This window comes from Rhipicephalus microplus, chromosome 1 (assembly GCF_043290135.1).
Source record: "Rhipicephalus microplus isolate Deutch F79 chromosome 1, USDA_Rmic, whole genome shotgun sequence".
Taxonomy (NCBI): Eukaryota; Metazoa; Arthropoda; class Arachnida; order Ixodida; family Ixodidae; genus Rhipicephalus; species Rhipicephalus microplus.
Window position 1 is genome coordinate 273100440 of NC_134700.1, and position 26623 is coordinate 273127062.

Here is a 26623-nt window from a genome sequence, read left to right on the forward strand (position 1 = left end):
AACAGTGGTTACGCCATTACGTCGTATCCGGCAAGTTATTTTCAGGGCAGAGTAGCTAGGACAGAGTAGACAGTTTTTGCCTACTCTGTCCTTTCTTTCTATGTTCGCGCGCTGAAAATAACTTGAAATGATGACTACACACTGACTAATTGAAGCTTCTGTTCTTGTAATTTACGCCTTATTATTGTGACACCGCGGACAGTGGAAGAAAAACAACTTTTAAAAAATTAGAAGTTCCTACCCGACCAGGAAATTGGTGGTAAGCGAAGATTGATGTGTGCTTGCTTAACCAAACGTTTCTTTTCTTTTTTTTACTGTTTTTACATTACGCAATGCTCCGACTATTCCTTCTTGTATGTCGGGAGTTTTCCCTTACACCACGGACTGAGCAGTACAGCGCTTCTTCTGCCACAGGCAACAATGCGTCCACGCGTTAAACAATGTAATCTAACAATAAAATGCCACAACGAAATGTGGCAACCTGAAATGATCAGTTACCTCCATAAAAGATATGACTGCCACGTCAGAAATGGCTTCTCGCCGACAAGCTCTCGATCAAGAGAGACTCAGTTGTTGTAAAACGGCACATGCGTAGGAAAGAAAGAACACAGGCACTTCTTGGCTACTCTGTCCGTGATGCCTGGCTGGACATTTTGTTTTGCAGTGAAGATGGTTCTTTCTTTTATTCGCGTTGATTTGAGCTACTGTACGAACGAGGCACCTTCATTGGTCTTGTCTCCATACACTTGCAATTCTGCACATTTGTTAGCATCACATTGTTCGCGAACTATGCCGCCGCCATCACGGCCGCCATCTGTAACCTAAAAAGCTTCGTTTAAGAGGATAAAAATGTGGCACACTCTAGAAAAACATGCATAAAAACCTAAACAAGAGGTGCATAAAAATTAAAAGGTGGGAGGGAGGCGCATATTGCACTAAGGCGAGGAAGGTTTGCAAACAAATTCTGAAGGCTAATCTGGAACCTTCTTTCTCAGTTGCTCCTATGCTGCTATACCAGTGCTAGGCTTCAGTTAAATGATGCTATTGTTTTTTTTTGTCTACGTTGATCGCAGGCGCATAGAGTTTCGGGTTAAACCGCAGGTAGTCTCGGACACGACACAAATGCCTCAGCGTCAGAGAGAGAAACTAACGCCGAAGTCAAGTGATCGCACTGTCGGAGATGTGCGGTTACGTCGTCGTTGGCGTTGATCTAAGGTCACTTCGGGGTCTTCTCGCAGCAGCCACAGCCTTTTCCGTTACCTGATATCAACCCCCCCCCCCCCCCCCGCCCATTATATGCACTCGGGTCTTCGGCTAACCGTCACCGCTTCACGGCCATATGTTGAGATAACCGTTTCATTTTTCGTTTTAGTTGACCAATGGTCACTAGTGGGATTTACCCAAATTGTGTGGCACATTCCCTTTTACGATGTTGCTATTTTCAGGTAGGCCACTTCCACTAGGTATGGCTGCTCAAACCACTTCGCTGTTAAAGGGCCAGTAAACAGCCCTGAGGTCCGAAAAATTGTCAGTACTGGGATTTACCCCGTTTGTCTACGTTCCCTTTTACGATGTTGCTAATTTCAGGTAGACCACTTCCACTACATGTAGGGTATGGCTGCTCAACCCACTTCGCTGTTAAAGGGCCAGTAAACAGCCCTCAGGTGCAAACAAATTTAAAAAGAGATATATGTGCAGTTTTTCTTTGCGAACCTGCTGCCGCAAGAATTTTGCGAATACGTGCTTCATTAAGCAAGGTAGAGGATTCAGGACATCGGTTTAAGCTGGTTTCAAATTTTCGCGCGGCCTCGCCCTCTTCTCCCTTCCATGAAGGGGAAGACGTAGCCCATCGTCGTGACTCCGTTCACTTCAACAACATGACAACACGTCAGCTATTGACGTCATCGGCAAACTCGACCAGTCGCAACGCTCTTGCACTTGCTGAGAAGTGTGGTCGTTTGTTTACCGTTTGCTGCGCCAGTCGCGGGTCAACCGTGTAAGCTTAAGATGCGAAGTGTCGACCACAAACGATCAGGTCCCCGACGTAAGTTGCTGGATGGCCGATTCGCTTCAGCCATGCAGCGCACAGGGCCCCTTCGTGAGGTACCCGGTATCGATGCTTCTCCGCTGCCCAGTCGCTCGATTTAAAGCCGACGACAGAGCAATGCTTTTTACTCGTGTTGCTCATGTCAAGGGTGAAGTACGTTCGTACGTGCCCACAGGCGCTGTAGTTGAGCGAGGAGTGTACACATGCACGCGACAACTGCGAGGCTGGTTCTTTCACTCAGTGCCAAGGAACAGGGGGCAGTTTCGTAGCTGTGGGTGGGAACAGGAACTGACGTCGACTTCATTACTGTTTTTTCACCCCTGATTTAGACCAATCGGCAAGCTGCGTGCTACGTCACGTCGCCGATCAACAAGTTGACGTCACTGCGTGTGCAAGGGGGTCGGTAGGAAAGGTGCACGGGAATTGCTTTTCGATATATAGAGGCTCTGCGCGGCGCGCAGCGCAATAAAATTCAGAAAACGTGATCACTGCGGTCTAATCTACGAATCGCCGAGCTTGTATGTGGGGTGTAAAAAAAGTCGGAGCCTGCTTACTGGCCCTTTAAAGTAAAAACACGTTAGCGAGACGCAAAAGGAGTTGGAATACAACGTTGAAAAGCCATCATTAAATGAAAAAAAAAAAAGGTGAACGACCCATTTACGAGAAGCACACTACTATTTTTTTTCGGATGACAGTTACTACAGTAATAATACGCATGCAGAATACAGAAAATTTAGACAAATAAAGCTTTTGTTATCCCATTGAGAATAGAAGACAAAGAACACAGCAGGTAAAACGTTGAATATGCGGTGGTTAAGATAATCGAAAGGGTTTGATCCCAAGCAATCCTGTTGGTCTACAGCCATATTCGAGATTCGGCATTATCCGCCACGATGGTCTAGTGATTATGACGCCTTACTGCTGGAACGGAGGCCGCGGGTTAGAATGGCAGCCACGACAGCCGCAGTTTCATGGAGGTCCGTGTACTTATATTTAGGTGTACAGTACGTCAGTGTATCTTGCCTGTAGTGTATCAGCTGTATCTTGCTGGTACTTAGCTACGGAGCAGAAACCTGGATACTTAAAAAGAGGGTTCAGCTTAAATTGAGGACAACGCAGCGAGCAATGGAAAAAAAAATGGTAGGTGTAACCTTAAGAGACAAGAAGAGAGCAGAGTGGATTAGGGAACAAACGGGGGTTAGGGATATCATAGTTGAAATCAAGAAGAGAAAATGGGCATGGGCCGGGCATGTAGCGCGTAGACAGGATAACCGCTGGTCATTAAGGGTAACTAACTGGTTTCCTAGAGAAGGCAAGCGGGTTAAGGGGAGACAGAAGGTTGGGTGGGCAGATGAGATTAAGAAGTTTGCGGGCATAAATTGGCAGCAGCAAGTACAGGACCGGGTTAACTGGCGGAACATGGGAGAGGCCTTTGTCCTGCAGTGGACGTAGTCAGGCTGATGATGATGATGATCATGACAATGATGATGATGATGATGATGATGATGATGACGTTAGTGAGCCCAAGCGGTCAAAATTATTCTGTATTTCCTCACTACAGAAACATTTGTAATCGTGCCCTGGTCTTGGGAGGTAAAACTTCATCGATTCTTACTATTCATTTTATCAATCAGACAGACGGGTCAGGACTTTTGAGGTTATGGTATATAATGCTGGCGAATCTATTATGAATACCTGCTGAGTAATGCTTTATTTCGCTCAGGAAGTGGTGGCTTATATTGCAATGCCAAGCTCAATAAAAAATCTGATCTCGTTATTTCCAGTAGCGTTTACATTCAATTGGTTCGTGTAATGGCCATCAGACGCACATACAAGCAAAGATGGTAAGAAAAACAATCCAGTGTTGCCTTGTGGAGAAAGAAAAACACCATTCAGTGTGGCACCAGTACACTCAAGAAGGCAGCCCTATCTTTTTATTCTCTTTTTTGTAACTGGACACCAGGAAACTGGCAATTCAACAGTTCATTTGGGAAGGTCTATGTTTTTCTAAGAGTCGCTCCCGATGTGCACTAAAGGACCTTTCCTCTGACTCCGTTTTTGTTTCCACCGTAGAAAAGTAGAAATGAAAAATAAATAAACTAAATCTAAGTGTAGGTAAAGTAGCAGGGAAACGGGGATGGGAAGAAATCGTGGGTCTTCGATCCCATGCCGTTGGCGCCTGACCTTCCTCGCGCCATTCGAGCCTTTAGGAGCACGAGCGCGTGCCACGGAGACGGCAATTGTGTCCCTCTTAATCTCCCATTGGCGCCCCCTGCCTCGAGCAGCAGAAGACCTCGGTGCCTTAAGAGAAAAAGAGGGAAGTCGCTCTTCCTTTGCCCCGGCTTCTGTCGTGGTGGCACCTCATTTCCCTATTGCCTTTGCTTTGTCTCCGCTTCCCGAAGGCGTTATTTTTTCCCCTAGCTAGCGCCATCAGCCGCGTGCTCGCTCACTTCCTCGCTCACTCACTCACAGCAGCGCGTGAGCAGACTTTCGATAATGTGTCGTTCCAGCACCGCACCAGAGTCCAGCTTTTATAGTGCGATTGACGCACGCTTGCCCGCTTTCTTTTTTTTTCGCTGTAACGAAGTCGGTGGAGCGTTTCCTTTGTCCTTAAAAGGGAGAAAGGGAAGCCGTAGGCTCCGTAGAGGGAGAGAGGGGGGTGAAAAAGGGCGAGGGCCTTCTGTATCTTGCCATCCCGCTCTAATGGACGCCCAAAGCAGGGCCGTAATCTGGGCGGTTTGTTTCCATTTGCCGACCGCGCCTCCTCATCGGCGCTCCCCCTGTTTAGCCCGCGGCGACCCCCGAGCTTCTGGCGCGGCTCGCTGATCGTCCCCGTATCCTCTGGCGCCCCATGGCTATCGGCACGACCAGGGCCGCCGCCGGCGACGCTTGCTCGCTGAGGATTCGCCTCTTTGATTACGTATGCACTCGTTTCGAGCCGATTCAATGTGGCGGTAGCTGATGCGGCGCCGGCGGCGGCGTTCGAGCAGTCTGCGCTCTCGCTCGACGCCGCCGCTGCGCGTTCGTGCGTAAATCCGCACTGCGTCTGACGTTTAGTCGAACTACATCGAATGGATGAATGGCTTTAGTGTTAACCTATTGCCGCGGCCTTTGTCTGGCTGCTCCTCATCGTTAGCTATCGATGGTATTTTTGCCGTCTTGTTGGTAGTGCAGTTTCTTCCCGAATGTGTGGCCTTAATCGTCCCATGTAGTATGCGAAGCAACACTGGGCTTGACTTCCGAACTAGTGCTAAAGACAGTGTTTGCAAGGTGGCTGTGTGAGTTTAATAAGAAATAGAAGATAAATATTTTGGAACATCAAGAACGCCTCATCTAAAAGAAAAACATTCCTGATACATTTGTGGACCATTTCGTGCTTTTAAAGCAGAGATTGATGTATGAGACAATCCTAAACCTTGTCGGGTAAGTTCTTTTTCTTCAGTTTTAGCTTCCAAGCATTCTAATGTTCTAGTTGTTTTAAGCTATGCAATATAATCTAATATGAATGAGACTTCGAGTGCTTGAATGTAAACATTCGACAGAAGTCTGTATGGTTGGGTATGAAACTGGGAGATGATTTAGACTCTAAAGCGGCTACGTAGTCTCCGCAGTCACCCCCCTGAGGAAGGAACCAAGTCCGTTTCAAAACGTCGGGTTTCTTCGAAACCTTTGGTTGGAGTCTAAATCATCTCCCATTTTCCTCACTTCCTTACTCCTGTTATACGCAAAAAAGTTTCACAGGTGTATGGTAAAAAAGAAAAAAAAAACTTGAGCATGAAGCAGGGCCTCACTGTAAAGTGCGGAACAGATGATTCACTTGCAAACTTTCACCTTGGCGTTGAACAAAAAAGAAGTGCGAGAGAAAGAATGAATTAGAATTCACGCGATACGTTATGAATGCCTTAGGAACACAAGACGTCATGGCCATATTTTCATGAGGTTCGGCCACGCTTGTGGTATTACGAGAATGGTGGCACATTAGTCGCGGCCGTGGTGTTCTCTAACGCCATGGTCGCGACTCCCGTCGAGTCGAACAATTAGGAACCCCCAGTGCTAACACTTCTGCGCAAAGTTACTACACAATAGCTCTTTTTCTTTTTGTCTTCTGAGCTTTTATATCGTACAGAGAGAGACAGAGAGAGACAGAGAGAGAAATAAATATAAAAATATTGAATTAAAAAGGGAAGATACCCAAAAAGAGAGTTAAAGAGAAAACACATATAAAAAGTAAAATTTCTGGGAAAAAAATTGGCAGCGTGTCCACGGAGTGAATGATGGAGAGTGGGGCGAAGCATTCGTCCGTCCATTCGTTCTTGCTTCCGTCCGTCCATGCGTCCGCCTTTGTGACCGTCCATGCGTCCATCTGCCCGTCCGTACGTGCGTCTGTTCGTGCGTCCGTGCCTGCGTTCATCCATGCATCCGCCCCTGCGTCCGTTCATGCGTCCATCCATGCATCTGTCTGTGTGTACGTTCGTCCACCTATTCAACACTCCAAGTACCACCATCTCGCATATTTTCATTATATATTCCCCATATACAAGCACCACCATCCAGCGGACATTCCAAGGGCTAAACGAGAGGTGGCACACGCACACTTTCTTACGACTTGCGCTTCGTATCTACTTCCCACCTTTAACCACCTCGAGTTCATGGTATATACTAGTTCATTGTATTCATGGCACTGCGACTCAACGCTCGCTAAACCTTTCTAAAACTAAGGAGGTTACACCCAGCGAGTATAACGTAGCAACCCTTTCTTGTCAGATAGTGCTCAATGTACATGCCAATGGCTGCTAATGAGAATGGCAGCGTGCACGTTAACTAAAAGCCGACTGCTCCTGTCTCTCATTATCCCTTAGCAGCCACTGACATGTACATTGAGCACTATCTTTTAGTGTTCAACAACGCACAGAAGAAATCTCTCACCGGCACCACCTTGGAGGTCAAACTGTTATACTTGTTAAACACTACAACGACTACGAGGGACCAACAGGTCTTGCTATAAGGAGCTTCGCCCCTTAAAAGTTCTTGGTGAAATGTATACCCGCGTAGCCAAGTTCAAAGGCGAGCCTCCTAATCACTTGGTTATTCAGGCTTTTTTATATGTATTCGCAATCAACCATTACAAGGGAAAACGACTAAAAGAAGCCAGACCACTTTGGCTTACGCATTCATTAAAATTCCCTAATTTTGGAAACTTCATTGGAAAACATATATCCCAACAGGTGGTTCTGCTTTAGATCTAAAATAGCAAAACAACTTTTTATGAAGTCCTATCCTGATGACCTCTTGTCAACGTAGGTGTGTGTAATTGATAAATACATCTTCCCCAAACTAGGGAAACCTAGACGCATAATAATCCAGTCAGTAGGTGTTAAGCGTAATTAAGAGCTGTTTGAAGGACATCATATACAAATACCTCATTTCGATGTTTTATCAATATATAAAAATACCCCATCCCAACATTCATTATAACGAATACCCCATCTCAACGTTATAACAGGCCGTGTGGTGTCAATGTCCCAAAAAGATTTTTTTTCAGCACCGCAAATTTTGAACATTACGGTATTATAGTGAAGTTTCAAAAAAAATCATGCTGGGTTTCACAGCCATTCGCATAAAACTTCTTTAAGATATTATTCCCGGGTCACCAGAGTTGATTGGCGTGCGCATGTGCACTGGCAATGATATACTACTGAAATCTTTGTAAAGCTGCCGTAAAGCTGCCGATATTGGGCTACCAGCTGTAACCTGTGCTTTTAGCACACATTGTGCACACTCTAGATAGATTAAAATCGGGAAGCATTTTACGTAGTCAAGATAAGGAAAGGCCTTTCTGATTCTTCAAAAACATGCAATGGCAAACAAGAGGACAAATGAGCAGGTGAGTTAGACCAAGACTGCTTAATAGATTGAAACAACTTCGTCCCACTCTTTCGCTCCCAAGTAGAACACCAAAATGAGCACAGCGAACACGCTGTAAATTTTCTGAACGTTCACATGTCACGTAGCCAAAAAACTGTAGCTCGACCCGCTGTAGTGATCTAGTGACTAAGGTACTCGGCTGCATACTCGCAGGTCGCGGGATCGAATTCTGGCTATGGCGGCTGCATTTCCGATTGAGGTGGAAATGCTGTAGGCCTATGTGCTCAGATTTGGCTGCACGTTAAAGAACCCCATGTGGTTGAAATTTCCGGAGCCCTCCAATACGGCGCCTCTCATATTCATATTGTGGTTTTGGGACGTTAAGACCAACATACTAATATTTTGTAGAAACCTTTGACCAGGCATGCTAGCGGAGCATAGCCATGGCCGCTGGACAAAAAAGAAAGCGGCCGTGGCCTAGAGTAGCCCTTTATAGTAGAGATAACAATATAGTTGGAAGACGAACTGAGAGTAAGATGGAGAGAAAGGAGGGGGGAAAACGAGCACAGAGAGAAAAGAAGCAAGACGTAGAATGAAAGAGAAGAAGATAAACATATAGAAAAGTGTCTTAGAAAAAATATCGAAGACGAGAGAACGACTACAGAGAGAGATAGGAAGGAAGATGAAGGATGAAAGCGAGACAGAAAATGTAGAGAAATAACGGGAATTAAAAAATCAGGAGGCTAAAGAGCGATACAAAAAGAGAGAGAGAGAAGAATATATAAAGCTGTAGAGAAAAAATGAAAAGGGAGGGAGCCAGAGTAAAGACAGAAATGGAAAATGGAGATAAGGATTTTTAAAGGAAAAAGGAACTGATAAAAATAAAGTTCCAATAATCGCTTAGCCGTGTATAGTGTAGAATAGCAAAGGATATGAAATAATGTGGTGGTAGGGTAGGCGTCTAGCCTAGCAAAACCAGCTGGGTGCTCAACAGCTCTACTGTGACCCAGCCTCAAGACATTCATATTCCGTGCATGATTAAAAAAAACAATTTGCCTCATCCCACGTACCTTGGGAACCGATGTTATGCGAATCATGGGGATGCAAAGTGAATGTTTGAATTTTTTCATATCGAGCGATACTCTATGAAGTGGCGTTCAAAATATTTAGAAACCCACGCACACACATACGTTAAACAGCTGACATTATCAGTTGTTTGTAGTGGCGTAATGATGCTAACAGCAACACGAATATTAGAAACACAAGAAGCAGTAAGCTGATATGAAGCACTCATGTTTGTGCTGGTGCGCACGAGGATGATAGCCCTCAACACTGCTACACAAATCATTTCAGTGGATTGCGCCCAACTGCAATTTACATCAACCTGACATGATGGCTGTATCATAGGAGCACAGATGTTGGGGTCATAAAATTTGACAGCCAGTACTGCAATTAGAATTTCCAACATTTCATGAACATTAGGTTCTCCTTTCAATATATTTCCGAGACCTGATATGGCTCTGTGGTAGAATACTTGATTTCCACGCAGAATGCTGGGGTTTGATTCCTGCTGGGACAATGACATTTATTCTTTGCATTCTTGCGGTCAACACTACCCATGAAAGCATTTTCTTAACGCTCAAGCATTAAAACTACCCATCAGTGGCCTTGTTGTTTCTCAGTAGATATAAAATGTTCCTCACCTGTGGCACATACCCGCATACCTGTGGCACATATCCACCGGTGGGTATGTGCGACTGTCTTTTGGAAAGTGTTTGACGACGTATGCGACGACATTGGGATGTTATTCGAGTCATGACTGGTGCGTCATATTTGTCAATCCATCTTACCCTCCCCTACTAATGCTGGTGCATCCAAAGTTAAAGATAGACAGATAGCCCTTAACAGGAGGTACCGATACAGTCTTTGACTTTCAGGCCTCCTTTTGTATGATAAACACATGTAACATTCTTGTATTTGTATCAATAAAAAATCTGAAAATCTGAAATCAGAGATAGATAGATAGATAGATAGATAGATAGATAGATAGATAGATAGATAGATAGATAGATAGATAGATAGATAGATAGATAGATAGATAGATAGATAGATAGATAGATAGATAGATAGATAGATAGATAGATAGATAGATAGATAGATAGATAGATAGATAGATAGATAGATAGATAGATAGATAGATTCGCATATAGACGCCAAAAGTGATTGCAGTGCGCAATGAAATGTTTAGCATCCAATACCCTACCTATCTTTCAAATTACATGCAGACGTCTAGGCCGATTCTAGCCTTACACTTGTAAGAGGGTGACTCCGCCAACGTATTGCCCAACATAAAGTTGATGTTGTATCAAGAATTTTGTAAACATTGACGTATGAGAGGAGGAGTTCAAGTACTCCTCAAATAAATGTATTGAAAGAAGCATAATAAATAGACAGTCAAATTGGGGCTAATTCTTGATGCTTTTTTTTCTCTTTGTCTAAAAGTGCTTACAGATATTGGCCGGCTGCGAGCTGCGTACGGTCAGCATAGGCGAAAATTTCACTTTGAAACCGTTGTAGAACATTATGACGAAACACCTTTACAGATACGTGGTATAGGCTGGTACTCACAGGGAGTTTTTAAATCGTACATCTTCTTGGAAACGAAATTCTTGCCAACTTTGTCATTGTACTCTGCTAGAGAATATATATCAGATAAATGGTGAAAACTACTCACGAAAGGTCTTGTACCATACCCAACCACGTTATTTGCACTTTCGATCAGGCATGCACTGCTTAAGCTAATTCACTATTAATTATAGATGACTGCGTATGTGTTCCGAATAGGTAACAGCATTGGCGAATGTGACATGCGAAATGGGCAGGACTGTGCACTTGTTATAAACCTGAGCCTTCATTTCATAGGTACACATATAGTTTTTTTGGAAATATAAATAACAAAAAGGTGGGGCAAAGAGCTGCTCTACGCATGAGTCTAGACTAATATGTCTTTCTTGCCCAATTGACCCACGCCGTTTCTTGTTATTAAGCATCTCCCTCAAGCTCAAGCTCATTTTTGCTTAACGTCCATGTGTTGCTTTCTTCTCCTAAAGTTAACATGAAAGGGCTGAGTCTACTCAAGCGTGTAATGGAACCACAAGTAACTACCACCTTCATTATGTTATTTGGTCTGGCCTTGAGTTTAGGATTGGCTGTCACCAAAGCACACCCTTTTGCCTAGGAAGGACAGACACCTCCAGGTGGAGCTCTCATAACACTATCGAAAAGTTGAAAGACTGTGTGTGCGTGTGTTTTGTGACAGCTTTGTGACCAATCTTAACGTTCTTCGCAATACGCTGACCAAGCTGGACAACAGGTTGTTGTGAAAAGAGGATATACCTTCTGACCGCGGCCTTACTCGTCACATGACAGATAATCCAATTTTTAAAATCGACCGGTGCTAAGCGGACGCTCGTAGGCATGTAACGGAAAGGTGAACGTGAATCTGGAGGCTGCTTTCTGTCGTCTTGCTTCTTTAATTCCTTCATTCCAGTTTAGGCTAGCCAACAATACGAGCGTCTGGTTGCGCTTCTTGCCTTTCTCACGTTTCCTTTCATCTTCCTCATTCTCTACTTAACACGTATAAAGACCTTATTCCTTGACAACACTTTATTCACTAACCCCGAAACATGTTTGAGCATGGTTTATGTAACAAAAAAAGTTTAAAAGCAGTTCGGCGAGGAAGCTTTTCGCACTTATTAGTGGTCCGCACGTGCCATGGTCGTTAGCGCTCGGGAATTCTGTCGACGGGAGATTGTTGCGGCAGCGTCACCAGCAGCGACACGGTGCTTCATCGCGTGCCCTCAAATTAATACCCGAGCAGCCCAGATGCGCCCGGGATTTCGACTCTCAGCTAACTCGTGACCCAGGTAAATGGCAGTTTACGAAGCTTTATCGCCCAGGCACCTCTTCATCTCCTTTCTCGGCAAATACTGGCTTCCTCTCCCCCAACTTCTTTATGGCCCCTCAACTACCTGTCGTTCCCCGCATAGGTGTGGGAAAAATATGCGGTAATCAAGCACCGTGACACCTGAATCCACTTTTTCCGTCGCAAAGGCTCCACCGACGAATCCTCTAAGATCTCTCGCGACACTTCATAAAGCCGCCACTCGCGCCGTTTTGTCGCGCTCCCGATGACCTGGCGTTTTCTGTAGGGCGTCTTTTTCTCTGCTTTCTTTTCTTCCAAGTTTTCCGTGCCAATGAGCGTCCGAATACTTAAGTATTCAACGCCCGAGGACGCAGAGCTTCCGCCTCGTCTCCAGCTTCATCAGAAATTCATTGCGATACGACGGCGGCGCAGAGCGGCAACTGGAAAGAGTCGAGTGTTGAATAGGGAGAAAAAGGCAAACGGAGCGGGATAACATCTCAGCAACGCGGGGAAGAGAGCTCACCAGCTAGAGCAACGGAATGCAGGGGCTAAGTTCAAAGAGAGAGTCTAACAGATGGGGTGGAAAGGGAAGCCTAACGCGTGCGCCCATCGCAATGATTGTCGTTATTTTTTAATGACCTCCTCGTTCCTTTCTCCATCCACCTCCCATCTAACTGTGAAACTGCCGAAAGGCATCCAGATATCGTACTCGCCCTCTTCGTCTTAAAGAGCCTTAAAATATGCGCGAACGTCTCGTCCTCGTAGCTGTTCATTTCGTTTTTCGCGACGCGACGACGATGTGGAGGGACGAGAGACATTAGCAACAATTGCGCCTTGCTTCGACGCGCATTCAACGCCGTTCCTCCCCGTTGCCTCTTTGGCATTAGTGCAGGCCTAATCGCGTGGTCTAGTATTTTAATACGACAGCGTCGGATATTCCCTTTGTGCAATAACTGCTCTCAAACACCGGTTTCTATCGATCCTGAACTGAAATGAATGTTACCCCGTGTTTTCAAAAATCTGAGATTTTTTGGGAAAAACTAAGCGTTCGTTCTCCTGTCTGTCTGTCTGTCTGTCTGTCTGTCTGTCTGTCTGTCTGTCTGTCTGTCTGTCTGTCTGTCTGTTCGTCCGTCCGTCCGTCCGTCCGTCCGTCCGTCTGCCTGCCTGCCTGCCTGCCTGCCTGCCTGCCTGCCTGCCTGCCTGACTGTCTGTCTGTCTGTCTGTCTGTCTGTCTGTCTGTCTGTCTGTCTGTCTGTCTGTCTGTCTGTCTGTCTGTCTGTCTGTATGTGTATGAATATGCTGTGCTGGCTACGCTGGAGCGATGGCCATAAGAAGCTTCGCCCATAAAAGAGCTTTTTACAAGTCTACAAAAACATTCTAGATGTAGTGATTCTCACCTTTATACCAAGTGGCATATCAGTCAAATAGAAAAAAAGAAGCTATGCAGGTCGTTATCCATTCAAGTGGTTTTGAGGAAGAGAAAAAATATTTTAATAAAACGCTGGGTATGCTTGCCAGGCTATGCACATGATATGCTACTTTAGGAGCTGGGTGATAAATGTGATACAAACAGCAATAAACACACAACGCCCACAAGGACACAGATAGACTACACTATTTAGAAAGTTTTACTCAGGCTTGTGGATGAATGGATGAATGGATGAACTTTATTTGGTCCTCCGGAACGTGCTTTCGCAAGTTACACGCCACTCCCACGTCGGAACAGAAAGACCAAGCCTCTCTGCTGCGTCGCAGGCCCGGTGGACGGCCCATAGCTGTTGTTCAAATCCGGAGATTGCAATAGCACTCTTTGATTTCGACGGCATGATGACTTCCCCGCAGTTTAAAGCTGGCCACCGCCAGAGCATATGTTCTTAGGTAGCCATACCATGGCAGTAGGAACATGTATTAGTGTGCTGTATTTCGGGATAAACTTTGTTCTATAGTGCGGGATCAGGGTACGCCCCGACCTGAAGAAGCCTGAGTGTCAGAGCCTGAGGTGTGTTTAGTTTTCTGTGCGGTGGAGGGTATTGTCTCCACGCCATGTAGAACTTTTTTGTCAATTCATTGTACGAGATGGGAGGGTCACGGTTCTCCAAGACATCAGCGCCGCACCCCTCGAGAGCTACGTGGTTTACTAGTCCTCGAACAGCTATGTGGGCTGACTCGTTGACATTGGGCGGGGCTCCCTCAATGCGCCCCATATGAGCTGGGAGCCATACGAGTGTGTGTGACTCGATGTTTTCGTCCCGAAGAATTCACAAAGCTAGTTCCAATATTGTTCCCTTGGCAAATCCTCGGACCGCTAATCACGAGTCGCTATAAATTGTGGACCTCCTGTCATCCAGCAAGGCCAACCCAATCGCCACTTGCTCTGCTATTTTAGCCACCGTCGTCCACACCATTGTCGAGTTGGTGATACCACCCCCGTGGTTGATGCTCACGGCCGCATACGCCTTCCCCTCGGGATATCGGGCCGCATCGATGAAGGAGCAGTCCCAGGCATGTTCTTGAGCCTTTTGTAGTAGAGCCTTTGCCCTGGCTCGTCTTCTACCTTCGTTATGCTCAGGGTGGACATTTCGCGGAATGGGGACAACAGTGATTCGTTCTCGTTGTTGACGAAGAATGCTGCAGATGTGAGACTTGATTTTCATCGGTGGAATCCTCATCTCCCGCAGGATGTTTCTACCAGAGTGCGTGGTAGACAGCCTGGCAAATTGCGCCCTCTCCTGTGTCTCCACAGTTTCTTCTAGCGTGTTGTGCATGCCGAGACGGAACAGTCTATCCGTGCTTGTGTACATTGGAAGCCCGAGAGCTATCTTGATGACCTATCTGATTAACGTGTTGAGCTAATCACGCTCCAACCTCTGCCATTTGTGCATGGCTGCAACGTACACTATAAGGCAAAAGGGTGTTAAAAGGGTGTGTGGTTCGTCCTTTTGAGGACTAATAGGGCTGCCACAACCATTATTCCTATTAAGTATTACCGGCACCGGGTCTGACAGTTAGTCCCCGCAGATCAGCTCAAGGGACTAACATTTAGTCCTCACATTAACACCTCGGAGAGTAACCGTTAATCGCACAATTCACCTCAAAGAACTAACATTTAGCCCTTACATTTGCACCTTGTTGGGCAACTGTTAATCCCCACACTTACACCTTACCGGGTAACTCTTAGTCCTTACAGTTGCACATCATCGGGCGAACGGTTGATCCACTCAAATACTCCAACCAGATGAATTTTTTCCCCCGTTGAAATATTGTTTTTTGTGTATTTTCCACCAGGCCTAATACTTTTTTCGTTCGTTGTTCTGCGTAGTGAGCAACGAATAGCGCAGAAAAGAACACGCGAAAAAGTAGTTAGCCACCTATGTGTAACTGCTTTCGCAGTCTTCGCAACAACGAAAGACAAAAGTGAGACATCGGAATCTTTTACTTTTCTACATACACGTGAAGTTTCTCCATTCTTTTAAGTGAATTCATGGTGAAGTGTACAAGTCCAGTTTCGCTGTCACATCTTGTTCACTCCTTGTGGAGCTCACCAATGTGTAACTGCTTTCGCAGTCATGGTAACAACGAAAAACAAAAGTGATACATCGAAATCTTTTATTTTTCTACATACACATGAAGTTTCTCCATTCTTTTAGGTAAATTCATGGTGAAGTGTACAAGTCCAGTTTCGTTGTCACATCCTGTTCACTCATTGTGGAGCTCCTCCGACGGAAGCGATAGATGACAGGCATTGCAGACGCAGCGCACGCAGCCTTCTGCCTGTTGTGTTCCCCCGGCTGTACGTACAACAAGATAGTAAAAATATTTAGACACAAGTGACAGAAGATGACGATGCACGCATATGACAAGTACGTGCTAGTTAATATAAAAACATGCGTGTAAAATATGACACACAAATAACTTTACCTTCACATCTCGCACAGTCCTTCTGAAGCTGCTCCGACGACAGAGATGGACGACAGGCATCGCAGACGCCAGCGCACACAGCCTTCAACAAGGTGTGTGCCCACGGCTGCACAATAAGTATGTAAAATAGTGAGTCACACATGACAGATGACGAATACGAATACATATGAGAAATACGTGCAAGGAGAAATAAAAACATACACGAGATATGACATGCTAATAATTTCACCGTGATGTCACACATCGTCAAAGACTCATTTCGATCCCCGTAGCACAACAGCTTAAGAGCGGCGGCTGCAGCCACAACTCTGCGAACCACCGTGCCGCCAACAAGTCGGCGAGTCCTAAGCGAGCGACGTCATTCAGCTCGAGCTAGTGAACGCGGTACCGAACACGGCGCTGCACGCGGTGTGTCTGCCGCCAGCGAACTTCGAACAGGGAAGTGAGCGTACGCTTGGCCGCCACCACGAAGAGCGCCGAGCTGGTTTGGAGTTAGCGCCGAAGAAATCGACGGTAATGCGGCCCTTTTCCGCAAACACGAGCGAGTGCAGCGCGCAAACCCGAGTCCGCCGCCGTGGCCAACGGATGAATGATAACCTACTTGCGAAACACTCCAGCGCTGATTTCTGCCCCGAGTTGGACTAAAGTATATATCCGATAGGCCTGCTGTGTTCTCGGCTGCCATGTTGGCCTTCCAAAGTCTTGCTGTCGTGTGTTGGTCGTGAATATCTTGAAGCCAGAGATATGCAGCGTGGCATGGTGACGTGTCGAGACTTGCTCCAGACTTCATGGGTGCAGCGAAACGTAAAAGCAACAGCCCAGGCTCATCCAAGCGTACATAGAAGCACCTCGTCGTAATTCCTAAATAGTCGAATCCAGGCGGCCGGGCTCGAACACTCGGAGCGCGACGAAACGCGACCCATCGCCAGCAAAATACGGGGAAAGACTGAGGCAGGAGAGGAGGAGGACGGCCAGTGACCTTGGCAACGCTTTGCGCGCTGCCCGCATTCACCGGGCGGTTCATCCCTTTGGAGCGTGTTTGGAGGCTAAGTGGTTTGCACGTGGCACGCTTCCCTCTGTGGTTGCTTCTCAACGGTCTATCCGTTCATCGCGCGCGCCTATTGGGCTCCGTTACTTCTTTTCAGGTAGTTTTGCCTTAGAGTGTAGGTGAAATGGCACATCACAAAGGCGTGCACTAACCTTACGAGGTTATCTTCTCCAAGTACCTGTTGCTTGTTGGCAACCCTTCTTATTATTCTGATGAAATTGTCAGTTTTTTCTGGCGAGACTCGTGACCGTCAGGTTATTGGAGCCGTTCGACTGAATGACCAAACCAAGAATCCAAAGGAAGTCCACCGTGTGGATCAAGCTGCCCTCACTTGTCCCGAAAGTGATGTCAGTATCCTCTAATGGCTTCCACCGTCTTGGTTTGGGGCCCCTGCGCTTGGGCCTGTACAGATGCAGTTCCGATTTCTGCGGCGAACACCAAAGACCAGTCGGTTTAATGTAGTTTTCCGTGATCTGAATAGCTTCCTGTAGCACAGCTCTATTTGTCCATCGCCTGTGGCCCGCAAGAAAATCAACAGCGCTTTTGTGGCGTGCAACGCAAGGTCTCAAAAGACGTGCTTCTTTGCCTAAAAGTATGCAGAAAGTTTACACCTTCGATCTCTCTTGATTATTGATTTTGAGATTTGAGTGCACGTTAAAGAACCCCAGGTGGTCAAAATTTCCGGAGCCCTCCACTACGGCGTCTCTCATAATCAAATGGTGGTTTTGGGACGTTAAACCCCACATATCAATCAATTATTGATTTTGTTGAACAAAAATTAGTACATGCTACCTTTATACCACTGACAGTGGCTTTTCGTCATTGTTGCCTGTTTTGAGCGTGTAACTCCAGACTTGTATACGGAATGCTAAGGGGCACTGGTTCATTATATCTGCTTAGTTTTGTTGGGTCCACGTAATCTCACGTTCTAACTGACACAGTCTTTCGCTGAATCTCTTCTGATTTCGAAGAATAAAACCGATAAAGGTATTCGTATAAAGCAGCCAATCGAGCAGCTTCACCGCTCAGCTGTTAACAACGTGACCAACCTCCAGGTGGTGCAACAATGTCTGCGTCCTTCTCATTTCAAGGCTACTTACCTACAATATTACAACTAATTGCGATTCCTTCAGACTTCAACGTAGTATGAAGCTCTTTCATTAGTTGCCACAATCACTGGTAGACTGGTCTTATCACTGGTGCAATGTTGACATCAACGCCTCCAGCGTTCAGATATTTCGCATTCACGGTAAGCTATCTTGGTTTATTCTCAGATAACTTGCGTCATGATAGAGTGTCCTTTAAAGGCGTTATTGCGTCAAACTACATTCACCCAGTGCAAAAAAAGGCGAAATGTGTATGTGTAGATCGGTGAGCATTATGAGCGTTTTCTTGAAGTCTTTCGCAGTCATGGGGGCTTTCTGTGTGCATAACTGATTACTCTTTTTACCGCATTAATTGGTAAGGTGTTCATCTCTTATAAAATATCAGCTGCGATATTTTCTTCCCTTGTCTTCGTGGAACTTTAGTGCGAAGACTTCATGTAAAAGTTCATAGTTAGTTGGCAGTTGTGCTATCTTGATGATAAACTAACACCTAATTCGCATTTCATGATGGACACTTTGTGCTTTGGCAGTATCGTATTGATAAAGCATAGTCATTACAATGCTTCAATATGCCTCTTATCTACGGAGCAACTGCTGCGCATGTTCATAAGTAAAACATGCATGAAGTGAGTGTTTTCACTCACTTCATACATGTTTCATGCATGAAGCAACCGGTTTGCAGATGTGATCTGCAAACCGGTTGCTTCTGTGAAATGCACGAGTTGCCGAAGCATATGCGCATACGATTCTTCTGATGAAAGACCCGAGAGCATTTATTAGAAAATGAAGAGAGAGGTCGGCCTCAACGCGTACGCTCTCGCCTTGTAATCCGCACATAAAAGAAGAAAAGGATATATATATATATATATATATATATATATATATATATATATATATATATATATATATATATATATATATATATATATATATATATATATATATATATATATATATATATATATATATATACGGTGAGTGATGATGACGCCGGCGGCAAAATCTAGCCGAGAGTGTTCTTATAATAAAACGACGTCCTCCCACCATTAAACGAAGATCACGCCCTGATTGCACAATTACGGAAAGCGTGCTTTGCCGCAACAATTATCTGTATATGGCGAAGGTGTTTTCCAGGGCAGATGTCAATTTGAATTAGGCGGGGAGACGCCGCGCAAGAGGGCAGTAGTGGATTATTGCTATCACCAATGATGATGAAACCTCTCAAGCCCGCGTTGGTACATTGTAAGCAAACGGTCCGCTGTTTGTTTTGCGCCATTGATTCTAATGTAAACGGTGGAATAACATAATCCCCTTTGAAGTCGATTATGGTGAAGCCTAAAGTTGCCTGGGACCGCGAGCTTACTCTGGATTCTATATTTTAGTGTTTAGAAATTGCATACAAATTGAGAGAATGTATGAAACGGCAGCCAAGTTAACAAGATGCAATTCTGATTGCCTACTTTGCATAGAGAACTGAGTGCCGGCGTATTATGTAGGCAAGAGCAAAAAAGAAAAAAAGGGAGAAAGGGGCGATGAACACAAAGATATAACTTCAAACTTCAAACCGAGGTGGCAAAAAACTGAATGTCTTCCAGCAAGTCATTGTGTTTAGAACTTTTGAGAGGTTTGAATAAAGTGTTTCACTTAGAGTTCCTTTGGAGTGCTCTCAAATAATGTTTCTGATCATAACGCACAAATGTTCCATCTGTATAGAACTATGCATATCACATACGTGTGCAGACACAGTTACTGTGTTCTCGTCTCAGTCATACGTGCAGCACGAGGGGCTCCCGGGCAATAAAGTGCAAATTTCCAGGTTATCACTTAAATTAAGAACGTGTTGGTGTAGGATGGAAACTAACAAATAACGGAAAGGTGTGGGTCCCGAAAGGACAATGCACGTTTGCCCAACATCACGTGCAGCGTATCCGAACCATCAGCTTCCAAATCCGAAGAAAAAAAAACTCCTTTTAAGAACAAAGGGCTACACCGACACACAATACTAAGCTAACAAATGCCATTCGCCATAATAGAAATTATGACGTTTCGCATTGTAGAAAAACTCATCATGTACTGCATGTTCTTGTTTTTTTACAAGCCACTCAACCACGTACCCTTTAGGGCTACCCAACTGACCAGCTCTGTGTATTTGTGCTACCATCAGGTGTAGTGTTTTATTTTCTTTTATGTAAGCGCTTTAGTAGTCACGTATATTAGAATGTCCGCAGATAAATATGATTTATTCTGTTTTTCCTTGCTCTGTTGCCCTTTAGTGATACTTTCCGTTTTATGCGACGTTTATCACCGCCTTTATCATTTTATTGAAACATGAATGAATAAAAAAAGAAGCAAATGTCAAGCGCATGCGAGCATGTTGAGTGGCGCTGTCGTCCTCTCGCCACGTACCACCAACGGCGCGCGACAGTTGGCGTTCTCGCGCAGGCACAAACACGCACACACGGCGACACACGCGCGAACGTGTCCTGCCATTTCTCGCCGACGGGGCGCCGTGTTACGCCGCGGGCCAAGCTTCCTGCCCGCCACCGAAGTCGTTACGGCTATAAACGCGTCCGTCAGAGCTAATAAATGCGCCGAGAAATACATACAAGGACCATTAGCGCTTTTAACATCACCGCCGCGTCTCGTGCCATATCGGTAGCCCTCCCGTCCGGTGCCTGCCGCCACGCTGCCCAAAACCCAAAGCGCGCGTGGGCCCGGCGCGCGCGCACGCGGTAGGGCGTGGTTTGGCGTCTTGCGCATGCGCCCGTGCCTTACACTCCTTGTGAGGTGAGCCGAGAGGAGGCAGATGAGGAAAGGGTCTTAGCCTTGGGTTCGGGCCGCGTGTTGGCCGAGAAGGGAGGAAAGACGAGGCACGGGGCGGGAGAACCGATGCGCGGCGAGGGGCCGGAGTCATAAAAAAGAAGAAATAAAGCGTACCACGTGGTAGTGGCATGGGCGAGCGCCGAAGTTGAGTCGGCACGGGCCGCGCGCTAGTTTGGTCGCGCTCCCGGCGCCGTCAAGGAGTGTAGCGGACGCGGCCCGCGAGGCAAGTGCAGTGTGTGCGAGCACGCGCAACGTGCCGACGCTGGCGTTCGTGATCTGCTTCCCTGGGCACTCCGTGAACTGACGTTCTGACGCCTCTATTTTTATTTTCCATTTATCCACTTGTCAAACTTCTGCGCATCTTTAGGGCTGTGCGCAGTTTCGGCAGTGCGCTTGAGGAGATGACTCGTAGAGACAGTGATTACTTGGCACCGCCAGTGTCGGGTGAATGCGTTACTGCTCCTCAGTGGAAGTAACTTTCAATAAGGAAGTTCGCCGTTGCGTGTTCGCGTGAAGTACTAAGGGTGACTTGCGCAGCTTTTACGGTGTTCACTTATAGGAGTGCCGCAGTTAATACAGCAAACTTTGCAGATCGCCTTTTTAGACTTTTGTGGAATACTGTGGGATTACACGTCTTTTGACCATCAAATTTGTGCGCCTATGTAAAGATTTTTCGAGTACAAGTTTTCACGAAGAGGGCTTTACTTCTTCGGAAGGCCGAAAAGTTTAAATACGTGCTGAGTTATTCACACGTTGTGCGTTCTGCAGGTATGTAGGGAGCGCAATTCAACACATGCTGACCAAATAGAACCGTTTAATTTTCGTATTACTCAGTACTTCTTCAGGATTGTGCCCCTATACTTTCTTCAACTCACGGACGGACGCCGGTGAAACGTTTGCCTCATTGTTCCAGCCGGAGCTTCGAAAGCACGTTGGCATTGCTTGTTTCTAGCAAGACGCCTTGATCTATGGGCCTGGAACTCTGACATCGACTCATAGTGAACCCGAACAGCCCACCTATTGAGATTCCTTGTGAGCGGAACTGAAAGACTGCGAAGAACTTGAATGCTGCAACACTTCTGACTGAAATGAAAGCGCGTGCCCTCTCCGTTGTGGTTGTCGCTGTCGCAGCAGTGCTGATCGTGTTTGTTCAAGGTAAGTTCACCATGTCATTTTTCCTGCGTTCTTCTTAGTTCTTTTTCTTTAGCAGGAATTATTTTCCTAATGAGGCATGTTTCCACGCACTTTAGCAGCAGCTTTAGTGCACACTATTCTCATTCGCTATAGCATATTACTCAAGTTTTGTTTTAATATTTTAGCTTCCACTTGAAAACACGCCTGCTGAAGGCCAGAATCTTCACCGCTCATAGAGGGCAGCCATCTTAGGTTGGGGCTGCTCATGACTTGGAAAGGACGACCACGATATTGCGCTACCTACCGTTATGGAATGCTGGCGGAAAGCGTTAGCTCGTATGACGTAACTAAATGAGCAGTCCCTAGCTTTGGCCACGCCGTCTGATTATATCTGCCGACAAAATGATGCAAACTTACCCTAAACGCGGGGGCGAGGGTAGAAATAACCTGGTCTGTATAGTACAGTCAGGTGTTTCGCTCGAAATGCAGTTAAAATCAAGTATGGGAGCTACATAATCTTCAATATGAGACAATGGACTGCCTTAGCCCATGTATGGGCATGCTTCTTTTTCTTCTGCTTTGATTGTGGGAGCATGTAAGAAGCATACACATACACGGGCAAAGTTATTAATTGCTGTCTTAAAGAAAACCAGACCACTTGTGGCCACGTCAGCTGGAGTGACTCCCCGTGTTCAGGTATGTTTCACCTGATCAAGTTTCCATCTTCCTGTGAAAGAGGAGGAGGAAGGAAAATAGGAGGAAAAGAACGGCAGGGAGGTTATTCAGCCTATAGGCAGCCGGTTTACTACTCTGCGCATGGAAGAGGGATAGGGGAGATGAAAGATAGAGAGCAGAGAGGGAAGAGAGATAAACACAGCACATTCGGCAGCACACGCGCGCACACTAAGTCACCGTCCAGTCTTGTCTTTGGTGGTGTGTGACATTGCTGTTACAGCCGCTTGTTCAAGTCCGTGTCGCGTAGGAATTTCAACAGAGCTTTTGTCGCCTTCTGTTGCAATGTCTTCTCTCGGGCACTTGACAGAATAGTGTCCACAGACATTCGGCTGTTGTCGATGCGCGCGAAAACGGACGTCAGTGACTGTCTTTGGATGTCATACAGAGGACAGTCGCACATGATGTGGTGTAGCGTCTCTTCGCAATGACAGGCATCGCAGAGAGCGTTGTCGGCCATTCCTGTGACAAAGGAATAAGATTTTGTGCGACTTCTGAACACGCTCAAGGTGGAACTTAAATTTCCAGCAGGTGCCAGTACCCTTTCATTGAAAAGCGCTCTAAATAGATGTCGCCTAAACTAACCACGGGCGAGCGTCAAGTGCGCTAAGTTCTGAATTGACGAAGCAGGTGACTTCTTTCTCGGACTTTAAGCGGCTAATCAAGTATCCCGCATTTTTTCCAGCGGTAACGCTAACGCACTTTCACATGTCCTGTGTGCCGTGCATTGTGATCGCATTCATTCATTTGCCTACGCCAGTGCTACTTGCCGAGGCTGATCATCGTAACGCCGAGCAAAGAATGACTGGATAGCCCACTTTGTGGGACACTACTGTAAATAGAATAGTTGTTAGTAGGGCCATCCCCTCTAACGTGTCCAAAATCACCAATTGTGCTGTTAAATAGTAAGCCCCATCCATATAAAAAAACTACATGACTGAAGTGGTCTTAAGACATCTCAGCTGTTGATAATGCTCTGTGAGGTCAGACAGGTCGCCTTTTGATGGCTGAAGCTTGCGTTCGTGAAAAGAACTGTCAGGATTAAATAATTTGTGAGAAAAAATTAACATATCCTGACGTTGGGCGTATAGTGTACCCCCAGATAACGAAGCCGTGACATAATGACGGGAAAGATGATAAAAACTGTGCAAGTAGGCAAGGCGAGAAAAAGAAATTGGTCATCATGTAGCCTCAATAAATTGTCGAAGGTTTTCGTAGACTTTTACATAATTATTAACGCAACCGTCCCATGGCAATTAAGACTTACGAACAAGACACTTTGCGGATTCGACAGATTAATCGCAAGAAGCCGGTGAAATTGTTGAGGTACAAACTATGGAACTGCTCCGAGGTACCATACTGGTTTTAAAAATGACAAATGTTTTAATATATTCCCAACATAAGCTGTCGAAGCAATACGGCTTGAGTCAACCCAAAGCAGAGCTCGTATGATCACAGGGAAGAGGAAGTTTTCAAGCTTGATTAGTTGGAAGAAATAAATAACGCCGATTGCGCAGCTCGATCAACATGCCATTGGCAAACAACACCACACAATGGCGATGTGCTCGAATGAAAACGGGCATTGGCTAGTTCTTTCATACTTCTGTGTATGAGAGGCAAACTGGTCGAAATATAATTGGTCTGTAAAAGTTTGCAGACTCCACTTTTTACGCTCCAGGAAACAGCTATAATCTTTCGAATTATGCCCTTCGAGTATTTAATAGAGACCGATTCCGCGACTCGTTTGGTTTGGAAGCTTAATCATGTGACTTGCTCATATACTTGTTAAATTATCACTTGTGCATTACATACCATTCATTTATACTTCGAGAATCTGTTATAAAATCAAGCAAAAATAAGACAACTAACTACATAATCTTTTTTGCTTTGAAAAACTTTGAACGCGTTTCGTGAGGCATCCAGTACGTTAAGTTTTCAGTATACCATACCGGATTATCATAATAAGGCAGACTAATAAAAATTGCCGTTCACGGAGTATTCACTCATGCTTAATTCAAACGATGAATACACCAGTAAGCTCGAAGCATAAAAACAACGCAGTTATTCAAGAAAACCCGCGGCAGACAGAACGAAGCGCTGCTTCTGCGGGTGACGATGTAGCACAGGTCGTCGAGAAAACTGGCTAACATGATATTGCATTCAGCAAAGTGGTGTTCTGCGATGATATTTGGTACAAAGAGAGACATAACAAAACTATCAAGTTTACACAGCAATTGATTCCTTTGTCACGACTTCGCATAAATGACGGAAAGGTGTGCAAACAAACGCATACACCAAACGTACATCAGCTCTATTAGTGCAGCATTATATGTGTCGCAGCAAGCGATCGCCATGATAAAGTGGCAAAGGGTATTTACGCCGTTTTCATGCGACTCCCAAAATAAATTACGAGTAAAGTGCCTCAGTATAGAAACCTCGATTTTCTAAGTAAATCAGTAATGATCTTTCAAACGTCATTAGTGAGGGCCAGGAAAAAGCGGGAGTGAAAGTATCGCAGAAAAATAACGCTAACCACAATGTACGTTTTGTTTAAAAAACGTTTAGTTTAATTCGCGAAGCTGAAGGGAATAACCGCAGTGAATATTCTTTACCTTAGTTTCGCTGATGTTTTTTTCAAAGACAAATACCATTGTAATGATAACGGGCATTTCTTAGCTCGCGTTCGTCGATCGTCGGAAACAAAGAGAAAAGTAGACGTCAACTTTCTAGTGCGTAGTGTACTAATATATCTAACATGTTTACAAAAAAGTTGGGGACCCTAAAGCTTCCCTTTTAGGAGTTCAACGCAATAGCGGTATTCTGTTCCTAGTGCAGACATCAAACAGTCAGTGCATGAAACCTTTTCGAACTTTCAATGCACCCACTACGTGGCCTTAAAGGAATAGGTGCAGTAGCATGCGTGTCTTTCGTACTGGGTTACCTGCTTTAAACCACGAAGCCCTTTTGATAATCACATGTTCTGACGCCCGCTGACAATGGGCGCTTGTACCACGCATTATTACTGCAATATCTCATGTTGCATTGTGAAGCATGATTGCAGGACGCGTCTTTGTAAAGCATGAAAGCTAGCTTCACTGAATTTCCAAGCAGAGGAAGTTGTTTTCACTGCATTAACAGGCAGATGGGTGGCCGTGTGGTAGAACATCCGCGTGCGACGCAAACGACCCGGCTTCAATCCCCTCACTGAACTAAACCGCCCTGATTTCGGTCCTCACTTTGACCTAAACCGCTCAGGTTTCGGTCCTCACCCTGACCAAAACCACCCTGATCGAAACCGCCCTGGTTTTGGTCTTCACTATGACCTAAACCGCTTTGGTTTTGGTCCTCACTCTCACCGAAACCACCCTGGTTTTGGTACTCACTCTGACCTAAACCGCTCTGGTTTTGGTGCTCACTCTGACCAAAACCGCGCTAGTTTTGGTACTCACTCTGATCAAAACCGCCCTAGTTTTGGTCCTCACTATGACCTCAACCGCTCTGGTTTCGGTCCTCACTCTGACCAAAACCACCCTGGTTTTTGTGCTCACTCTGACCTATACTGCTCTGGTTTAGGTCCCCACACTGACCGAAACCACCCTGGTTTCGGTACTAACTCTGACCGAAACCGCCCTCGTTTCGGTCCCCACTCTGACCCAGGAGTTTTCTTCTAAAATTTTTTATATGCATCGTTCTCCTTTTTTTTTGGAAACGCATAAAAAGATGATTTTCCGCTCACAACTAATGACACCGACGCCTGCGCCGGATTTTTTTTGAACGAACTTTTTAACGCTCTTTTGTTACAAAGGGGCATGCAATTTTATAGTGTGGTGAATTAAAAACGATCCAGCCATTAGTGTGCAAGCTCTACAGTTTCTCGACTCTCATATGCTGCAAAATAATTTCAGGTGTATTCTTGAAAACTATCGTTCGTTTCGAAAAAAAAAGTCAATATGGTGTCGATGTTTTTTTTTCTACGTTCATTTCAGAGATGACTCTCTTTCACTAATATTTGGAAGGACACCAAG

The 26623-nt window shown here is 45.5% G+C and overlaps 1 protein-coding gene across 1 annotated transcript in view; it reads left to right on the forward strand.

Annotated features, from left to right (window-relative positions):
• The first annotated feature begins 21599 nt into the window (after window positions 1–21599).
• LOC119188185 (uncharacterized) overlaps window positions 21600–26623 on the forward strand; it is a 195993-nt gene continuing 190969 nt past the window's right edge. Inside the window, exon 1 of the mRNA XM_037436108.2 lies at window positions 21600–21887. Coding sequence (XP_037292005.1) covers window positions 21821–21887 — 67 coding nt within the window. The 5' untranslated portion in view covers window positions 21600–21820. The remainder of the gene's footprint in view (window positions 21888–26623) is intronic.